The sequence below is a fragment of the Halichoerus grypus genome, chromosome 8 (assembly GCF_964656455.1).
Source record: "Halichoerus grypus chromosome 8, mHalGry1.hap1.1, whole genome shotgun sequence".
NCBI classification, from domain to species: Eukaryota; Metazoa; Chordata; class Mammalia; order Carnivora; family Phocidae; genus Halichoerus; species Halichoerus grypus.
The window spans coordinates 62,351,750-62,372,952 of record NC_135719.1 but is presented as its reverse complement, the minus strand read 5'-3'; the positions used below and the strand labels follow the sequence as shown (position 1 = coordinate 62,372,952).

Here is a 21,203-nt window from a genome sequence, read left to right as displayed (position 1 = left end):
CTCTCCTCTCGCTCACGCTCTCTCTCAAATAAATGAATAAAAATCTTTAAAAAAAAGAGATAGGAATATAGAAAATTTTCAACTTTGATAGATCAAAAGAACATCAATAAAAGGAAAATAGACTGAAAAAATTGCATCAAATAAAACACTGTGTAAAGTTTACAGGAAACAATTTTTAAAAGAACACTAAGGATCTCAATCTATCACTGGTTAGAAGACACAAATATTTCATTAAAAATAAACAAACTTGCTAATAAACATACTCATCTCTAACCTCCATAGCAAAGAAAAGGTAAAGGTATTTCCTGATTTCACACAACTAAGTAACAGAAAAAACCTGTTATTCCTAACGCACTAATTATATATTTCTTCCCTCCCACATTACAAAAGAATTCACTGATTCCATATATAGCACACTGCTTCCAAAAATATCTTTAGTGCAAGGGGGTGATATGATATACATTATTGCAATTTGGTGTCTTATTCATACCTCCCCTTTGAAAAACAGATCTATTTCATCTCCTATATTGCTATAATGCACATATAAAAGCTTCAGCATTTATAATACATTTTCTACAACTTAAACCAATTTTGTAGAGAGCATTAATAAACCTCTCCAATGTTAGTTGGGAAACTGTAAATATAAATTCTTAACATTTGATTTATAAACAGTCACTTTGGTAGTTGTGGACACACACATGCAGAGAAAATCCAAACATGTTAGATTCTGTATAATGAGTTGATTTTTTAATTCCCATAGAGCAGAGTTCCTCAATTTCAACATGGATATTTTTGGACCAGATAATTCTTTACTGTGGGGGCTGTCCTGTGCATTGTAGGATGTTTAGCAGCATATCCAGCCTCTATCCCCTATAGGTCAGGGGCACACCCCTGGTTGTGACAACACAAAATGTCTCCAGACATTGCCAGATGTACCCTGGGGTCAAAAATGCCCCAGTTGAGAATCACTGCCTGCAAGAAATTTTTTTAGTTAATGGTTAAGTTGTCACTTAGAGTATAAAAGTCTGCCCCCAAGACAACTCCATTGGTCATCTAAGGAAGTAAGTTCAAAAGCACCACTTTATGTATTATAAGGAAATGATTACCTGGTTTGATGAAAACATTGGAGGCCTCTCTTCATTCTATATTCCCAGCCCCCCTCTACCATCTAGACTCACTGTATGCTTCAAGGTCTCTCTGTAAGAGCTGCAGAGAGATCGTGCAACACTGGCTTGAACATTTCTGGTGATGGAGAATGAGAGTTCCATGACCAGAAAGCTCTAATTACTAAAAACAAAACAAAACAAACAAAACACTTCTTTAAACCAAGCTAAAACTCTATCTCCCTGAAGTTCTAGCCTTGGTTCTAGTTAATTTATATACCTCAATTCATACTTTCCTGTTACCTGTAATTATTCTTCCTGGTCTCTGAAAGACTAAGAGGGGAATCAGGCTGACCTTTGAGGAAAACAGCAACTCTTACGTGTTATTAGGTAAATAAAGGCGCAGGCTGCACATTCATTGTTTTAAATATATAATTTGAATTTAGTAAGTTTATGTTTAATAAAAATTCAAGTAATTTAAAAATGTTTTATTAAATAGTTAAAGCAAAAAAAAAATAGTTAAAGCAAAGTACAAGACAAATCTTTTTCACCTTATGTGCCAGAAAAGATCATCTGACATAAAAAAATTTAAAAGATTACTAGATAATAAGTATATTGATACTGTTCAATGGAATAAATTGCTAGCTTGTAAGAATTTCTGTGTGCTAAATATCATTTTAAATTTTGAAGAAACAGAACACCTTACCCTCAATAATTAAAGTCCTACTTTTACCAAACATTCTGGTTAAACCATGAATCAGATTCTTGTTAACTCAATAATATATTCTTTGTGATTATCGCTTAAAGATGTACCAGCATTACACTTAAATGAACTGGAGCAAAGATATATTCTAGTTGTCCTCAGTCAGAGTTTTATGTTGCTTTTTAGTGACTTTAAAAAAAATCCTCTTTTCTATGAAACAAGATACTTAAGAATTCCTAGATGTTCACCAACATTATTACTATTTAAGATATTCAGCAACATTTACTGGTTACATGTATCAGATATTATGAATATCTGTATAATGAGTATGCTGACTTTTTTAATTCTGATAGAAATCTCCAAAATACAGATATTGTTATCCAAAACTCCAATTTGAGAGAAAATAGTACTGAAATTCAGAAAGGTAAGATAACTTGCCTCAAAGCTAATAGGGGCAAGAGGTGGAATTCAAATCCAGCTCATTTAATTTCAAGTCCAGTGTCCTTTACACTGCAATTGATCTTCCAAAGTTATTCAGGAATAATTTTATTTTCACTTTATATGAGTTAATACCAAATTCAGGGAACACAGTTTTGTTTACAGTCATGTGAGAAAAAAACCCGTGAGGCACTATGGTTTGGTTACACTTCCAAACGAGTTTGGGAGGTGGGGAAAAAGCTGAATCCTATCAACAACTAATCTAAATTTAAATTCCTTATTAAAGAACTTAATAGTGAAATAAGCAGTTATTTATGGCTTTTTAAAAAATAACCTAGTCAACAAATATCAACCTTTTCTAAAAGGATCCTCCAGACCAAATAGGCATTTACATTTCACTTTCAAAAGAAAAGAATGTTTTTTATCAATATACAGTGACATTTCCTTTAGTGACTTGTGAGAATGATGCATGTAAATTTAACAGAAAATAAAGGATGGAGCGCAAGAACCAAATTCGTTACAATGTTACCACGATGACAGACTTTGTTATAAACAAATTCTTCACTCATTCATTCATTCATTCAATATGTATTTATTGAGGGTTTGCTATACGTATAAGCAAATAGACAAAATAATACTATGTACTTTCATTCTGTATCAAAACAGCACTGTCAGTAATAAATATAAAAGACCAAAAAAAAAAATTATATAGACAAGCAAACTGAATTTATTTTGGATGACTGCAGCAAAACACACCGGGTAAAAGACTCCTTACTTCTATTTCTGCAGATTCCACCCGGTTTTCAATTATTTCGATACATTGTCTCTTGGCTGGTGGTTCTTCGCTTATAACAGTTTCTTCAGCAATGTCAGTTGCTGGTACTGTTAATACTAAAATTAAAAAAAATGTATACGTTACTTCATTTTCAGACAGGTTTTAGTAGAAATAAAACTAGTCGTGACATTGTTGATGCAACTCATCTAAAATAAAGATGTCCCAAAACAATAATTTAAAAGCATTAATTTTCTTTTTATGAGGATATCCATATTTGTCTTCAGGGTACATTTTTAATGAATACTATTTACTGTTTAAAGTACCTATTTTTTAAAAATTTTTACAGATAACATACTCATTATATGGCTGAAAATCAAAACAATAAGCATAACAGAGAATCACTTTTATTGGTTTCTTATTATTGTTCTTGTGTTAATTTATATAAAAACCAACATGAACATACATTCTCGCTTTTCTGTCTTATACAAAAGGCGACATACATACAATAGAGACACTGTTCTGCCTCTGCTTTCTTCACTCCAGGTACCTAGGGTATCTTTCATCAGTACATATAGCGCTTGCTTTTATTTAGCTGCATAATATTCCACTGTGGACACACCATTATGAATACTGTCTGTGTATAAACTTCGCTTGTTTTCTTTTTGGGTTGTTGGACTTTGTCCCTAATTTTTAGTAGTTCTTTATACAGATGTAGACATATGTACAGAGAGAGAGAGGCTGTCCTTGCTCTGCATAGCAAGCAGTGTGGGACCATACAAATGACTGTGCAAGCTGGAACCGTGCATAGCAATTTTAATAATCAAGGGAAAAATTACAATTGTGGTAAAGCCGTTAAAGTTTTTTATCAAAATATTAAAAACTCCGTCATTTATAAATGTAAGCAGAAATGAAAAAAGTAAAATTTTTAGTACACTGTAATTTAAAACATTAGTGATATTGAGAATTAACGTGTTTTATTTCTTGTAACTCATATTACATCACACTTATAAATTAACCCAAGAAGAACTGAGAACCTTGTATGTGCTTCACTGGACTGTCTGCATAGTCCGCATATATTCACATGTCAGTTACACACTTTTGAACTGTGAAGGCTTTAAAAGTTAAAAGTTTATCTTAATATTTAGTAAGCTCCTCTCACTGCTCTTCTTTCCCAATTTTCCTTATTCTTCTTCCCTGCCCCCCCAATAATATAAACTTCAGAATCTGTTTGACTAGTTCCAGGAAAAAACCTGTTGGTCTCTGTTATGGGAGGAATTGTGTCCTCCTCAAAATTCAAATGCTTCAGTGCTAACCCCCCGTACCTCACAATGTGACTCTACTTGGAGATCAGACCTTTAAAAAGGTAAATAAGGTGAAACGAGGTCATGTGGGTGGGCCCTAATCCAATATGACTGGTGTCCTTTGAAGAAGCAGAGATTAAGACACAGACAACACAAACAGACTGAGGGACAACCAATGAGGACACAGTGAGAGGGCAGCCATCTGCAAGCCAAGGAGAAAGGCCTCAGAAGAAACCAAATTTGCCAACACCTTGATCTTGGACTTCAAACCTCCAGCACTGTGAGAAGACAAATTTCTGTTGAGTCGTTCAGTCTGTGGTATTTTGTTGTGGCAGCCCTAGCAAACTAAAACAGTCTTTTTTTTTTTTTCCCATATTACATTACATTTATAAATTAGCTCAGGAAGAATGGAGAGCTTTATGGTAGTGAATCTTCTCAACCAAAAACGTGACATTTCTTTCCATTTGTTCCTGGGATGAGATTAGTCTGTCTGTATAATGGTCAGGTATTAGAAACATTAGATCTGCTTGATACAAACTGTGAAAGTTTTCTTATTTCTATATAATTAGAATTAGTTCTTTGAAGCTTTGTGAAAACATCTGGGCCTGATCCAAATCTTGGACTAGCCATCAGAGATTTCTGCAGAATAGAAGAGAATGGCTTCCCAGGCTTCACAAGTCAAGTGGTTCCTCTTCTGCTATAGAGACAAACTTTTTCCCTGAGACCCAGTCGCTCTATAGTGCCATACCTCCTCTGTCACTCTAAACCAAACCTCTAGCTCTAGCCCTTCACTTCCCCAATTCCTTCACTAGCCATGAAGGGACACAATCTCTGCAATCCTAATCAATTTCTAAAAGGTTATGCATGTGCACACACATTTTTTTGGTGGGGGGGTGGACTGGGTACATGGCAATGCTTGCTCGGATAGGAATTTTCTGCACCTTCTCTTTCTGCTTCCCCCAGCATTCATGCCCTGTTCTACCTCAGCCCTGCTTACAGCACCTCCTACGCAGACTGGGCCCTCTCTTGTTGAGTGTGTATTTATTGAGAATTTTTTAGCTCAATCAATCTCTTTTCTTTTCCTGATGCACCACTGTGAGTTTTCATGAAGGTTCTCTTGCCCTGGCTTTAACAGTCTTAGATGGTTTTGGCAGCACTTAAAATGTGGAATTCTATGGTTTTCTCAGCCTTTTGTTTAATCTATCTTACTACTCTCAGTGGTTTCCAAGAGGGAAAAAATGGGAAAATTACCAACAAAGCTGCTAAAAGTGGCTACCACATTCCTACTACAAGTCCTAAGTCCATCTTCTTTGTAAGGAGCCTTTTCTTACATGGTATTTTTAAAAGACTGTATGATATCTGAATAGCAATAAATGGCATAAGGAATTATTATCTAAAGCAGATTCTGAATTGTTTACTTAAGCTCATTTGCCAACCAGAATACTTGTGAGCCAATTCTTCTTTCCACCTAGTATATACGCAGAAAAAGCAAGTTAATTTCAATACTAATCCAAGCAAATAAAATTAGCCAATCAAACCTGTTGCAGAAGGTTACAAAAATATAATTTAAGGCAAAAATAAATGCTTTGAGAAACATCACAATTTCCCAAGCATTGAGAATAAATTCCAACTTAACCACATGCCTACTACCAACCTTGTTGTCCATCTGGCATGGTCACAATGATGGGCTGACCTATTCCACTGGTCGGAATGGAGTGCAAATTTCCAAGCTGAATTCCATCTGTGACTATTGTGATGACTTGCTGACCCCCTGAACTAACTACTTGCTGAATGGCACCATCCACAGATTCTGCAGTAACTACTTCCTCTGTAGCCACTACTGGAAAAAAAATATATATGTAAAAATCAGTGAACATACATAAAAGTATGACTAGAAGTTTATTTTCGCTTTGCTACTTTGTTTTCCCTTTTTTGTGACACAGAAAAGCTTTTACATGGTTTTTATTAAATTCACTCTGCAGTGGTGCTATACATATCTATGTAAACCATCGACTACAAGTCCCAAAATTTACAATTAAGTGAGTGCTAACTATGCACGTGTATCTCTTCATTTAGTTATCTGAGGTATAGAATTTATAAAATCTCCTAAGGTAATAGATATAACAAACGTTACACCTGCTTAATAAAATTCTATAATCCAAAAGAGAATTTTGTATGTGGTTATACTCCATTTATATTTACATAAGTTCATATGCATTTCCATATTCGATGAAACAAGAAGATTTGTATTTTTTTCAAGTAAGCAGAATAAACAGTATTCCCTTTTTGGATTGTGTGAGCAAGGGTTGCCGTGATAGTAACCGGCACATAGACCGAGTACCGTATGATAATGAATAATACAATATATTAACATTTATATAAATAAAATCCAAAACTGTGTTCTTAATATTTTGTGAGAGGCCCAGAGAGGATTTTGGCAGCTGAAAACAGCACCCCTGGCTTTGCCTGGGTAAAGAAATCACAATTTAATGCTGCCAAAATCCTTTCCCACAGGCAATCCTATGCCCAACTACTGCTCCCAAAAGACATATGTATAGGAACATTCATAGCAGTTTTACTCCTGATAGTAAAAGACTTGAAACCAACCAGATGGCCATCAAAAGGAGGATGGATAAACAGACTGTGGTAGATTCATACACTGGAATACTACACAGCAATTAAAATGACTAAATACAAAACATGGATAAATCTGACAAAAATCATGCTCAGTGATATAAGTCAGATACAAAATATATACTGTGTTCTTCCCATTTATGAACTAAGCAGTGATTATACAGGAGTAATCACATTGAGATAATTCATTATATTATACACTTATGATCTGTGCACTTTTCTGTATGCATATTACATACACTTCAACAAAGAAGCATCAAAAGGAATAATGACGGGTATTAAAGAGGGCACGTGATGTGATGAGCACTGGGTGTTATATGCACCTAATGAATCACTGAACACTACATCAAAAACTAATGATGTACTATATGTTGGCTAATTGAACTTAATAAAAAAAAAGAAAAAAAAAGGAATAATGACAATAATGGATTATAACACAATGAATCTTTAAAAATCCATTTGTCCATAATAATACTTCATGAAAAAGGAGAGAAAGGGGGAAAGAGGAAAGATCTTTTTTTTAATTTTATTTTATTATGTTAATCACCATACATCATTAGTTTTTGATGTAGTGTTCCATGATTCATTGTTTGCATGTAACACCCAGTGCTCCATTCAATACGTGCCCTCTTTAAAGATCTTCTTGATAGAAGAATGACATCTAATTAACAAAATAAAAATTATCATCGTAACCTCCAATGTAATAATCGATTCAAACAAGGGTCACCAATGGATGTTAAAACCACTGAAATGTTTCAAGAAACAAGATATCCATATATTCTCGAAGATTAGTAAGGGGAAAGGTGTCTATAAAGACCTGGCAGTGACCACTCTCACCAAGCGGTCATGATAGGGGTGGCCTTACATGTGCCTCCTGATGTGATGCAACAGGACATTACACAATAGCACTTGTATTCTTCCTGGAAGGGTTTGGCCTGCATCTAATTATTATTAAGCAAATGAATCCAGAACGAAATGATCATGCACACAATGGGCACAGACTCTACAAAGATTTCAATGTCAAAAAGAACAAGGGAAGTGGTAGGGGCTGCCCTAGGCTGGGGGAGACGAAAGAGACACAACCAGATACAATGTGTGAACCTTGGATCCTGGATGAAAAACACTTTCTAAAGGATATTCTGGAGATAACTGGGGAAACTTGAATGTGGACCACATGTCAGATACTGTTACTAAGTTAATGTTGATGTTTTTAGGAAATACAATGGAGCTATGAATATGTAACACGCTGTCCTTGTTCTTGGGAGATATATGCTGAAGTATTTAAGGGTGAGATGTCATGATATCTGCAGCCCACTTGCAGATAATTGGGCATAATAAAAGTGTGTGTGTGTGTAGGTGTGGCAAGATTTTAACAGGTGGTTAAGTACAGGTGAAAGGTATAAAGTTTATCCTCCAATTTTTCTATGGGCTTGAAAACTGTCAATCTAAAAAAATGTTTTAATATAACATTTAATATATAATTCTGAAAAATAATTATACAAAATAAAGAACAATATAATTCTGAAAAAAGAAATCACATGAAAACTGTTTCTAAATAATATGGGTTTTTTTCATGGATTATCTGAGGTAACACTTTACAAAAAGTGCAATTAAATAAAACCATTCTCTCCTGAGTCCTGTTACCTACCATTCAGATGCACAGGTGCTCTGAAACGTGCTAAGTTGCTACCAACTCCCAACAGAACACCATGGGTATCTATGAGCTCCTTTTAAAGAAAAGACAAGTATGGGGACCCTAGTTTTCAAAGAGGTACTCATGGTATGGCAACAGCCCTGGCTGCAACCCTGTGATTCTGTTATTTGGTAATAATCAAGGTCACAGTACAAACTGCAGAAGAGAATACTGAAAATACAAAACACCTTCATGTTTTGAGTTCTCTCATTTTTGTTTCTCTTAAACTATAATTAGGCTTTATCACCAAGCACTTAAGAAAATTTCAGGAAGATAATTATAAAATGAAATGTAGGGCATAAAATAGTAATATATTCAATAGAACAACTACTAAGGTTTTCAAATGCATTAGCTATTGCTTTGATTTTTCTTAAAAATATCCATATGAAAAAGAAATGTTCAGTCTGGTTGAATGCTAACTACAAGTAAATACTTTAAAGCATAATCATATGTAAGAAATTTCTGAGATCACACACAATCAAGGCACAACTCAAGAACTTTCATCTCTGTACTATTCCCAATGACTATCATTAAAATAATAGAGTTCCTCCCTTTCATCTAAAAAGTTTTCTTTTTAAGTTGTGCTATACTAAGGAATTTGAGAAAAAATTATAAGGAAACCAATTATGTAAGAAGACAAAGTGTCCCCCAGAAACCCTAAGAACAATCCAACAGTGAAATGTTGAAACATGTAAGAATAAAAGAGAAAACCTAAAAACTTTAAAAAGAGTGTTATTTAAAATACACACACATGCACACACACCCCTCTAAATGTAAAACCCCTGGATAAAAAAAATAAATAAGTGTAATATTCATTGATCTAAATCAAAAGTTAGATTGTAATATATAAAGAGAGCCTAGATAGCCTACAGCATCATTAAAAATATCGGAGATCTCTTGTTCAACAAGACTTAATTATAATGCCATAGAATTCAAATAAGACAGAGAAAAAAACTGTCTTTAAGATGATCTGAGGATTGAAAATTCTACATATAAATGTTTCAATGTGAGAAACTGTGTTCACTGAAAACATTTCAAAGGTATTGGGCCTACAATTGAACCTGAAATTAAAAACAAAAAAGCAAAACCAAAACAATCTTATGAAGTCCAGTAATTTATCCCTTAAAGCCAATTCACTTTTACTGATCTATTTTAGGAACAGCAGAAAAACAATGTGCAGAGAGGACCTGAATCAAATTTCACTATTAGGAGAAAGGAGGGAAACAACTACCAGATGCATTACTCCTCTAGAAAAACACCGTATTAACAAACAGAAGTTGCCCTAAAGATAAAAAGAAGGGTGGTCACAGATGTCTATTTAATCAAGAGATTATATAGCTGGGCCACAAAAAAGATTAAGGCTAAGCAAAACAAAATCAATATAGGACTTCAGGCTAGAGCCATAAAATAGTGTTTTATGAAAGAGTTTACTTTAAAGGGTCAGACAAACTATGCTGCAGATGTAAGGCCTACAACGAATCAATTATAACTTCCAATTCTACATCCCAAATAATTCTCAAATCTTTTCACTTCTTGTCTCTTTGCCAAATCCTAATCCATGCCACCACTATCTCTTCCCTGGTTGATTGCATTAAGAGTCCTAACTGAACTCCCTTTCAGGGCCTGCCAAAGTAATCATTTTCATAACCTTACCTTCAACCACCATGAGTTACTCTCCCACTCACTGGGCTCAGCCACATGGGCCTCTGAAGTGCCCTGAAAAGGACAAGCTCTTCCCGACCTCAAAAGCTTTACAAGTGTCCCTCTTCCTCAAATGTTCTTTCTCCAATGTTTGCTCTACTAATTCCTACTTCATCTTTAGTTTAAATGTCTCTTCCTCTAGGAAGATTCTCTGAACCACCAGACTAGGTGAAAAATCCTGCCTTCTTTACAGGTAGCACTGATCACCGTTATTTACCTGGGTAACTGCTGGACATCTTGTTCTACCCAAAGACCACATGTTTGACAAGGGCTGGGATTGAATCTGATTGTTCACCATTTTCTCTCTAACACCAAGCAGAGTAACCAGGTCATAAGAGACATTCAACAAAATCTGTTCAATGCATGAATAAATAATACTTTTCTCATTATAAATGAATAGCTGTTTATAAATAGTAAGTGGAAATTTTAGCACAAAAACAGTTCTGAGTTATTCCTTTAACCCAAAACATGATCTATCCCTCCATGAATTTTTACTGTTTGCACATTTTTGTTTTGTTTTAAAGCAAAAAGAAAGGGAGTAAGAGTGTGAGTTTCCTGGAGTTTTGATTTTTCAAAGGGAAAATACCTATAACAGAGTGGCCTGTAAGCTTTGGTAGAAAGAGGATAACATAACTGCCTCTGTTCATTAATACAGTATACCACTACATGGCAGTGGTTTTCCTCATGAGGAAAAAGCAGCTGCAATCTCCCAAAGAAATTTTTTTAACTTTTCTATATCTTCATTTTGGAGTAACTTCCAAAATGGAATGAACTGGAATGAGTTCTCATCTATCTAAATCCCTATGTCCCATCCATTAAAGAAGGACAAAGGAACAAACCATTTATTTCAGCAGATTGCTTCAACAGACACACCTCAGGAGTAAAGGCAAGAATAGTGATGCTTTTGTTTGATAGAAGACAAAATGATAATCACATAAATAGTTATTCTTATCACAAACCGAATTATAAACATTGTAGAAGAGACCACTCCACTGATCACCAAGAAACTGCAATATATTATAGTGGTCACAGTCACACAACGTGGGACTCAATCAGACCTTGAGCACAAAACTCCTTTCACCACTTAATGGCCATGCTACTTTGGGCAAAATTATTTAACCTCATAAATCTCAGCTTCATCATATATAAAATGAGAGTACTACTTTATTTCCCAGATCCTAACTAGGATGTCTTTGAAAAAATATATGTAAATATTTTCTAAAATCAGGATGAGCCTGACAATTGATGTTAAGAGAAACTGAACAGCCATGAAGCAGAGAAATAATTAGCGTGAGCATGTGGAAATTGAGCTCTGAGAAGATATTTCTTTATCTGATTACACACCTCAGCTGAGTTATGTACACTGGTGGCAATGTACTCACCTGAACTTTAACTTAATTCAAGCTCTTAAAGTACCTTCAAAAAGATTCCACTATGACATAGCATTGAAATGAAAAATTACTGCGCTCACAAAAGATTGTAAATCACATGCGATAAAAGTCAACTGAAATTCCTGGTCTTTCAGACTAGACCATATATAACATTTTCAAAAGTAGAAGTCAGAGAAGTTGGTATGACTAATTCATGAAGCCAAATACCTAAATGTCAAAATTTCAGCTGACCTTCAAGAAAAGCTGCTTAATTTTCAGAGATATATCCTTTAATTAAAGACAAAAAAATAGGGAGTTTAATGAAATAGAAACCACCAATAAAATTAATTTTCTTTGCTATGCCTATGCAATAACAAAGATGCTAACGAGATCCGGGCACAGGTTATAGAAGCAGCATATCATAACTGCTAACAGCCAAAAGTGATTCTGAAAAATCTTACAAGTCCCAAATACAAAGGCTTAGATTCCAACATTGATTATGATGCTGAAGAAGCTGGACAATAGATAAATGTTTATTATCACTAGTTAATAATGAAAAGAGAGAGAGAGAGAAGAGAGAAATAGGTACATTTTTCTCCCTGAAAAAAACACATCTTTCAATCAGTAGCATCTTAAAGAGTCAAATCCAGTAATACAGATCTTCAAGCTTTTTGGTGAGGATTCAGTGAGATCATAAGTAAAACATTTATCACAGGGCACAGCACACAAGTAAGCACTCAATGATCTGTTGTCATTACTGTTATTATTGGGCACAAATTGAAAAAAAACATGAATTTAAATAATGAGTGACAATAAATTATTCTTTTATAAGCACTTTTATAAGCCAAATATAATGGCCTAAACTACAGTAAGAATAATAATTTTGTGAAGTTTTCTAAATTCCCTAAATAAAAAGACATTTACTTACATAATAATTATAGCAAGAACTATTTTGCTTACGTGTCAAAGTAAAACCTGGTCTAAATCAGCTATTGATACTGTTTATCATCGTTCACCATCAAGTCATCCTTTAATGGCGGAGCTGGCATGCTACTTCCTAGTTCTGTCAGTCAGTAAGATTCTAGGTCATTCTAATAGAACTGACAAAAATTAAAAGTTATAAAAAAGACAGCAAGTTCATATATATTTATCTACTTTATACAAAAAGTCACAGACAAGGCCAATTGGATCAGAGACGTTTTCCTGTGAACCACACAAGTTTGTTTTTAATTTTAATCAGATTTTAATTAATTGACAGGATTTAACATTCTTTTAAAATCCAGATTTTCAGCTTCCCATGAAAAACGGAATCTGGCAACACTGTGCATAGGACCATAATCAGCTAGAGCTAAGTAGTAGATGCCCCCCTGCCCTGGGCCCCTATCTTCGGATGGCCATCATCTGAAATCTGCTCACTTTAGCCTTTTATATTACCTTCCTAGCCTTTGTTACTATTTGAGTCTCCAACTTTTAATGTGCACATTTGCCTTGTTTCTCTAACCTGGCGTTTCTGCAGAGTTGGAGAGCGGAGCAGATGCTTCAGCTAGGGCAGCTAACGTAGCTAATACTGACGTAGACGAGTTTCCAAACTGAACAGCAGATACACCGGTTTCATCTATGACAAAAGAGAAGACAGATTTACATTTTAAAGGAGCTTAATCTAATGCACTTTTCTGATACTCTATTTCACTTAATTCAACTCTTAAATGAAGCTTGGATCATCGTTTTGTGAAAAACAAGCTTGGGTGTAGCATTAGTTTTTGAAAGATAATATTGCAGTACACTTTGCAATATCACCTTTCTTCAAATTCTTGTGTCTCATAAAAATCGGTTTTTGCCAATACCAAAGAAAACCAAGGTGACGGATATAATCTTACCCTCATTCTCCAACAGTCCTTTCTTAAAAGGAGGATACCTAGTAAAGCATAAAGTCCCAACAGCTATCCTATATGCATCTCAATACCTGTTGCCTTGGATGAATTTTCTGAAGATACCAGACCTGTTAGGTTCACCACCCCTCCAGGTCCGATGATAAACTGTGGTGTGGCGGCATGTATCGTCACTGTGTCCGGACTCTCTGGGTTTGTGTTGATTTGGTTCTGCATAGCAATCTAGAGCACAAATCAACACGGCGTTTTCAGAATTACAACCGGAACATACAGCACAGATTCTCAATGTAGTACAAACACAAACATAAAGGAAATTCTAAAACTTAAGAAGAATCATATAAAACAAATGGAAATCTTTGTATATGGTCTACTAAGAGTGCAGTGGTAAATCACAGGTAGGAATTTACATCCTAATTCCCCCGTTAGGGAAAGCAGCAAAATCCCATGAGAAGAGAAATGGGTATCTGGAAGGCTTTTTATAGAACACAGTTGAAAAGATATTTTGCTGCCCTGTGGCTACAGAAATCAAATTACTTAAATATTTCCTCTACCATATTCAGCAATATATATCATTATACATATAAAGCATGTCCTTCCCAATTAACCGTTCTCAATCTTCAACCCTGGCTCCCGAATTGCACTCCTAGGAGTAAAAGAATTGCAAGAGGCATCACAAAATTCATTTTCCTGGACATATAGAATCTTTTAAGTAACTAGCTGAAATTCAATAGAGTAAGATGGTCTTAAAGAAGAGTTCTACTGGGAAGGAGAACAAGAAGACAGGCAAGAGGCAGTGAGTAAAGAAGATAATTTATATCAAAGTTGTGTAGCTGAAGAAAAGAGAAGCAGTACTGGCTATTAGAAAAACTTGCCCAGGGGGGCCCAGGTGGTGCAGTCAGAGTCATGTGACTCTTGGTTTCGGCTCAGGTCATGATCTCAGGGTCATGAGATCGAGCCCTATGTGGGGCTCCACGCTCAGTGCAGACTCTGCTTAAGACTCCCCTCCACCAATAACTAAATAAATTTTTTTAAAAAAGAAAGAAAGAAACTTGCCCCAAAACCATAAATAACTATGTTCCTAGATTTTTTTGAGGATGATGAAAAATAAAGGAAACCAATCAGAGTGATAGAGACTATATTACTCACTCAGGGGACACTGTTATAGCTACTAAAGAAAAATTTTAGTGGAAGTTTAACAGACTTTGAAAAACCATACTGCATCCAAATATGCAACAAAAATAATTAATAGAATGAAATGTCTAGAAGGGGAATTCAGGAACTTAAAAACACAGAAAGTAATCACCTTATCTAATCTTCTAATGTTACATGTAAAGACTACAGTCTTACAATCAGAAAAATGAACAGTAAATGAACAAAGAGGAAGTGAAAGAGGAAAAAGACTGTCCAAAATAACCAAGTCCAAAATGAAAAGCTAAAAGCTAAACAGCTCAAATCATCCACAAGACAGAGATCCTTTTATTTTCACAAATTAAAAGCCAAAAGTTACCTGTAATATCTCTGCCAAATCTTCATTCCCATTGTCTATTGAAATATCAAATGCAGTTTTACAAAATTTACTTTGCGTGTGTACATCAGCACCGTATTTGATTAAAAGTTCCACCACTTCTTGATGATTGTGTTCTGTGGCCCAATGTAGAGCTGTCATCTTCAACATGTCCTTTGCATTAACATCAGCACCATGCTATAAAAATATTACAAAATAAGAGATTTCTAAAATACGAAATATAAAGAATTCCTAATATGAAAATACTAGCCATTAGGCTCTAAAGCAAGAATCTGCTACCAACATGATCAGCTCTCTATTTTTTGTGTTGAATAATCTGTACGAATCTCCACACATCACTTAATCAGCTTTCTATCATGCTAACTTTCCTGTTTTCCTTCTAATTCCTTAGGAGTGCAGCAATGATTTTTTCAGTCACCAAGCTGTGAGCATCATGGGATACAATGGCATAAGAAGTGAAGAAAAGTTGAAGCGCCTGGGTGGCTCAGTCAGTTAAGCGTCTGACTCTTGATCTCAGCTCAGGTCATGATCTCAGGGTCCTGAGATCAAGCCCCGCGTCGGGCTCTGTGCAGTGTGGAGTCAGCTTGAGGTTCTCTCTCTCTCTCCCTCTGCCCCACCCCCATTTGCGCGTGTGCACGCTCTCTCTCTCTCTCAAAAAAAAAAGTGAAGGAAAACTATGAGCATTCCTCCAAAACCCTCTTTAATTCTAGTTCCTTATTTATACAAAAATATCCTTTGCTTTCAAAGCCAGTACAATATAAATAATCAAAAGGGAGCTATCAGGGATGCACTGTCCAATATGGTAGCCACTGGGCACATGTGCCTATTAAGCACTTGAAATATGGTTAGTCCCAACAGGGATGTACTGTATATGTAAACACACACTGGAATTCAAAGACTTAACACCAAAAAAAGGATGTAACAGAGCTCATTAATAACTTTTATATTGATTTCATGTTGAAATGATAATATTTTGTATATATGAGGTTAAATAAAATATAATATTAAAATTAGTTTTTACTTTTTTTTTAATGTAGCTAATAGAAAATCTAGAATTACATGTGATTCACATTTGTGGCTTACACTGTATGTCTTCTGGATACGCTGATCTAAAGGCCAGAATAAAAATCCTTATTTGTATCATTAATTTGTTTGTTAATCATCCAAGCCCTATGTTTCTTTCCATAAGCATTTTAACTGTGTCAAGTAAGACAAAGCTGTAGACCCTCATCATAACGGAAACCAAGGTCTAAGAAATCAACTGTCTGTCTGTCAACTAAGAACATACCTAGAGGAAGTTCTTTTTCTCCCACAAAGGTAAACTTTAAGATAATTTTCATCTGATGGGCTTACACACAAAAAAATGAGATAACACAGGAAAAAAAAATGAGACATTCAATAAAAGTAGTTCTCTTCTCCCTCTTATAAAACCATAAATCCTTCGGGGACTTACTTTCAAAAGCAGAGTGCAAAAAGAGAACACATACCTTAAGCAAAACCTCTACTATGCTGGCATGGCCCTCAGAAGCTGCCATATGTAATGGCGTTCGGTCCACTTTGGTTCTTGCATCCCTACTTACACCAGCTCGGAGTAGTACTTCTGTGGTAGAATAATGCCCATACTGTGCTGCCAGATGAAGTGGAGAGGTTCCCAGCTATCCCGCAAGAAAAAAAAAAAAAAAAACCCACATTTATAATCATTTTTAACACACTTCTATTACTACCTTCTATATTTTCTTTTTACATAGCAAACAGATTATCTTCATATTATCTGTTTACATAGTAATTCAAAACTCAAGAAAATAATAATGTATGCTTATCACATTCTCTTCATAGAGGCTTTCACGAATTCCCATACACTTGTCAATGACAAAGCAAAGTTGGTACTTCATTTAATTCAATCTTGCTTTCTTATTTTTTAACAGATAAACAGTCTGAATAAAATTAATTCCATCAGGAATTAGATATAATTACAGTGTGAGAAATTTTTCTGAGTACTGGAAGGTTTTCCACATATCCATCACACAAAACTTTTCATCTATGAAATTCGTATCAAATAAATGTAATAGTGTAGATTTTTACATTAAAGTGTTTTGTAGGACTTAAAAAATAAATTAAAGCAACTCAGTGATCTTTTTAAGTAAGTTTATGTAGTCATTTTTCAAGGGAAAAAATCTAATCTGAGGTACACTTGCCAAAGGTGAGTCAGGACAGAACCAAAACAGAGTTACATTAACAATACATTCACAATATGCAGGGGAAGTTCTAAATGTAGAACCTTATCAGAGGCATACAGTTTAACAGGTGAAAATTAGAATTAAATACAAGCATTTAGAGGCACAGAAAGTCCCTATCAATCTGATTACCAAGGCACTGCTGTTCTAAGAATCAAGATAGTTCACTAGATGGGGAGCCTGGGTGGCGCAGTCAGTTAAGCGGTTAAGCGTCCAACTCTTGGTTTTGGCTCAGTTCATGACCTTGGGGTTGTAAGCCCTGCATCAGGCTCCACACTCAGCACAGAGTCTGCTCGAAATTCTTTCCCTTTCCCTCTCCCTCTGCTCTCTCTCTCTCTCTAAAATAAATAAATAGAATCTTAAAAAAAAAATGGTTCACTAGAACATGAAATTTGGTAAGACCACTACTATAATATTAGCAACTAAGGTTTTTGTTAAAGCACTTTCCGTGGCAAGCACTATTCTAAGACCTTTACACATATTATCTAATTTACTCCCCGCTTAAAGTACTGTTACTATCCTCATTTGGTAGTAAAAGAACCTAAGGCACTAAGAGGTTGCTCTTAGTATGTATGTATCAAGTCATACATCAAGTCATACATCTTACTTGATGTATGACTCAAGTATATGAGCAAGAGTTTTTGATTAGATACGTTACATTTTCTCACACTAGCCTTCATGACTCCTGAGATCTTAAATTTTCTACCTATTTTTCTCTATAATGCACTCCGGATTTCTTTCCGTATCTTTCAGTTCACTAATTTTCTCCTTAGCTGCTCCTAATCTGCTTAAAATATTATCTAAAATCCTTGTCAGTCTGCTTCTGTTGTTAGTTGTTTCAGTGGGTTATTGTCCAAGTGGCCTTGTGTCCTTGTGCATTTAGTTACTTTTGACTGTTCATTTTCTTTGGAATTTCATTTGTGGATACTGGGGGGATGAAGGTAGGTTCCCCCAGAAAGAAAATTCATTTGCTTCTGCCAGGAACCTGGGGTAACCTCAGTCCAAAGATCACTTTAAATCCATTTTTTAGTGTACAGTTTTGCAGAATGCACAAGTATTTATGAGTTCAGGTCACAAATGTGTGCAAGGGATGGCCTGTGACTCCAAATCCTCATCAATAATTTTTTTTTCTCTCTCCATTTAGTGACTTGTTTCAAGTCAGTTCATTTTCCTTGCAGTACCCTAACAATAGGGGCAGGGGCAGAAGCAGGTAGGAAGAGGGAGGGGGTATTTCTGGTTTACCTTATACAGAATGCACATCTCTTTGGGATTCCTGAATTAAGAGGAGAGGATCTCCTAGGAGACTTCTATGAGCAGTCTCGGGTCTCTGTCTTCAGTAACCCATGCCAGTGAGGTGGGAAAACCAACAGGCAAATTCACCGAGTTAGCAAATATTCTTAGGGTGAAATTTCTTTAGGTTCTGGTGTTCACTTAGTTTTTCAGGTTCATAGTCCCTTATTTTCTTTCTAACTCATCAGTGCACTAAAGATTTTTTTAATTGTTAATCAAAAATTCTTTATCTTTTAAAGACAGATGCTGAAATATTTATGGATGGAATGAAATAGTTCATGGAATTTGCTTTAAAGGGGTGCCTGGGTGATTAGTTAAGAGTCTGCCTTCAGCTCAGGTCATGATCCCATGGTCCTGGTATCGAGCCCCGCATCAGGCTCCCTGCTCAGCCGAGAGCCTGTTTCTACCTCTCCCTTTGCTGCCCCCACTGCTTGTGCTCTCTGTTTCTCTGTCAAATAAATAAATAAAATCTTTAAAAAAAAAAATCTGCTTTAAAATAATACAGAATAAAGAAAGTGGATGAGGTTACAGTGGAAACAGACTCACCATGATTTGATAATTTTTGAAGTTGGCTGAAGGGTATGTAGGCATTGATATAGGTTTGAAATCTTCCATAATAAAAAATTTTTTTATTTTGTTTTTAATGAAAAATAAAAAAGAACATAGGACAAGTGTGCCAAAAACAACAAAAGCTAAAATCTGGAATTTTTAGTTGTTACCAGTAGGCAGGTTAATCCACATTCCTCACCCTCCATACTGCCAAGACCATCTCTTTCTTGACTTAACCCAGGAACTAAGTAGAGTTATGGGTTTTGCTGTCCTCACAATTGCCTTCTGTAGTTACTAGGACATGTTCCCACTCCTTTCTTCCTCTTTGGTCATGTTTGCAATAGTGTTACAAGTATCAATTGAAATGCAAACATTTTTCCTTTTTAGAAGCAATTATAACATTAACTGGGATCTTTATCTGTTATTTTCTGAATTATAAATTCTAGCTGTGCTATTTAGAACCTTTAAATTAAATTCCAAGCAGCTACATTTTATATTCATCCTACAATATTGAACTCCATAGTTTAAAAGAAAAATCCTTTTGTGGACAGAATATTTGAATAAGGTTGCCATATATAGATATCTAGATATCTCTATATATAGATATATAGAGATACCTATATATATATATGACTTACAAAGATACAAACCATTCTCTTTAAATGATAGCTATAATTCTAAAACTACAAACAAATTTGCAAAAAAAATTAATTTTTGCCACATATAAACAAAATACTGACTAAATTTTTATCTGGAAAAACTAATAAATGAGAGAAAGAAAAAAAAAACAAACCAGCACAACATTAAAATCATTCTTTACCCAGTCTGTAGTAAAAGGAGCTCCATTTGCCATCAAAATACGAACTTCATCATCTTGACCTGCTCGTGCTGCTTCCAAAAGCTTCTTTCCCAAATCTACCAGGGACATCTAAGCAAAACAAAGATGAATTTAACATCTCTATTGATATATTATTTTTTATTATGTTATGTTAATCACCATATATTACATCATTAGTTTTTGATGTAGTGTTCCATGATTCATTGTTTTCGTATTAACACCCAGTGCTCCATGCAGTACGTACCCTCTTTAATACCCATCACCAGGCTAACCCATCCCCCCACCCTCTATTGATACAGTATTACATGACTTTCTCCCCATGTATCTTTATTACTACCAATTCTCAATTATCCCTCTAAAAGTTTGTGATATGGCTAATCTGAAACTATAGATCACGCAAAAGCAATTTGTATTTGAATTTGGGGAACAGATTATCCTTTCTCATTAAGTTTTTACCTAGGATAATAAAATTAGTTTGAATTCTCCAAATACAGCTAGTAAAGATAATGAGGTAAGTAGCAGAGAAGGCTTGCCTAATATTTAAAACTGGCAAGAAACTGTTTTCACTGGAGGAGCGCAGCAACGAAGTTTTTCATAAAAGTAAACAGAAATAATGTACAAGACACTATCCTCTGTAACTGGTGCAAATTACAATAAATATATCGTAACTGTTTTTTGCAACGGTAAATCAGAGAATTTTCAATTGTTGCACAGTCAATATACACTCAAGTTCTTCCAGAAAAGGGACACAATTCACATTCAATGAAAATACTGAAAAGAAAGTCTAACAGTATTATCAATAGGCTACCTGTCTCACTGAGAAGCTAGAAAGTAAGTATAACTTTGTATCTTGTATTCAAGATACCCGAAAAGACTAATGTCACAGGTCAGGGTGTATGAAAGTGTATGTTTGGGGGTGTGGGGTGTGTGTGTGTGTGGAGTGTCTTCTTGATTAAGAAATACTGAAATACGTGTTAGGGAAAGATCATGACAAGAGTACACAGATGAAGAAAGATTTGAATGTATCAGAGATGCTCAAATTCAAGGGATGATGGTTCTGAGATGAAAGGTCCCAAATTCAGAAGGACTATTCAGCTGGAAGACTATTCAGTGATGCTACATAGTATCCTGAGCAAAGGCAAAGAGGTAGGGCGCCTGGG

The 21,203-nt window shown here is 35.2% G+C and overlaps 1 protein-coding gene across 11 annotated transcripts in view; it reads right to left on the bottom strand.

Annotated features, from left to right (window-relative positions):
* Positions 1-21,203, bottom strand: part of GABPB1 (GA binding protein transcription factor subunit beta 1) — a 63,434-nt gene that overhangs the window by 5,025 nt on the left and 37,206 nt on the right. For 8 of the 11 annotated variants that reach the window (XM_078079361.1, XM_078079359.1, XM_036101928.2 and 5 more), the window contains 7 exons: positions 20,026-20,133; positions 16,620-16,787; positions 15,115-15,309; positions 13,682-13,829; positions 13,220-13,333; positions 5,975-6,160; positions 3,020-3,135 (listed from right to left, as the gene is read on the bottom strand). In XM_078079361.1, coding sequence (XP_077935487.1) covers positions 3,020-3,135; positions 5,975-6,160; positions 13,220-13,333; positions 13,682-13,829; positions 15,115-15,309; positions 16,620-16,787; positions 20,026-20,133 — 1,035 coding nt within the window. The remainder of the gene's footprint in view (positions 1-3,019; positions 3,136-5,974; positions 6,161-13,219; positions 13,334-13,681; positions 13,830-15,114; positions 15,310-16,619; positions 16,788-20,025; positions 20,134-21,203) is intronic. The other 3 variants (XM_078079358.1, XM_078079368.1, XM_078079367.1) reach the window with 3 other exon arrangements.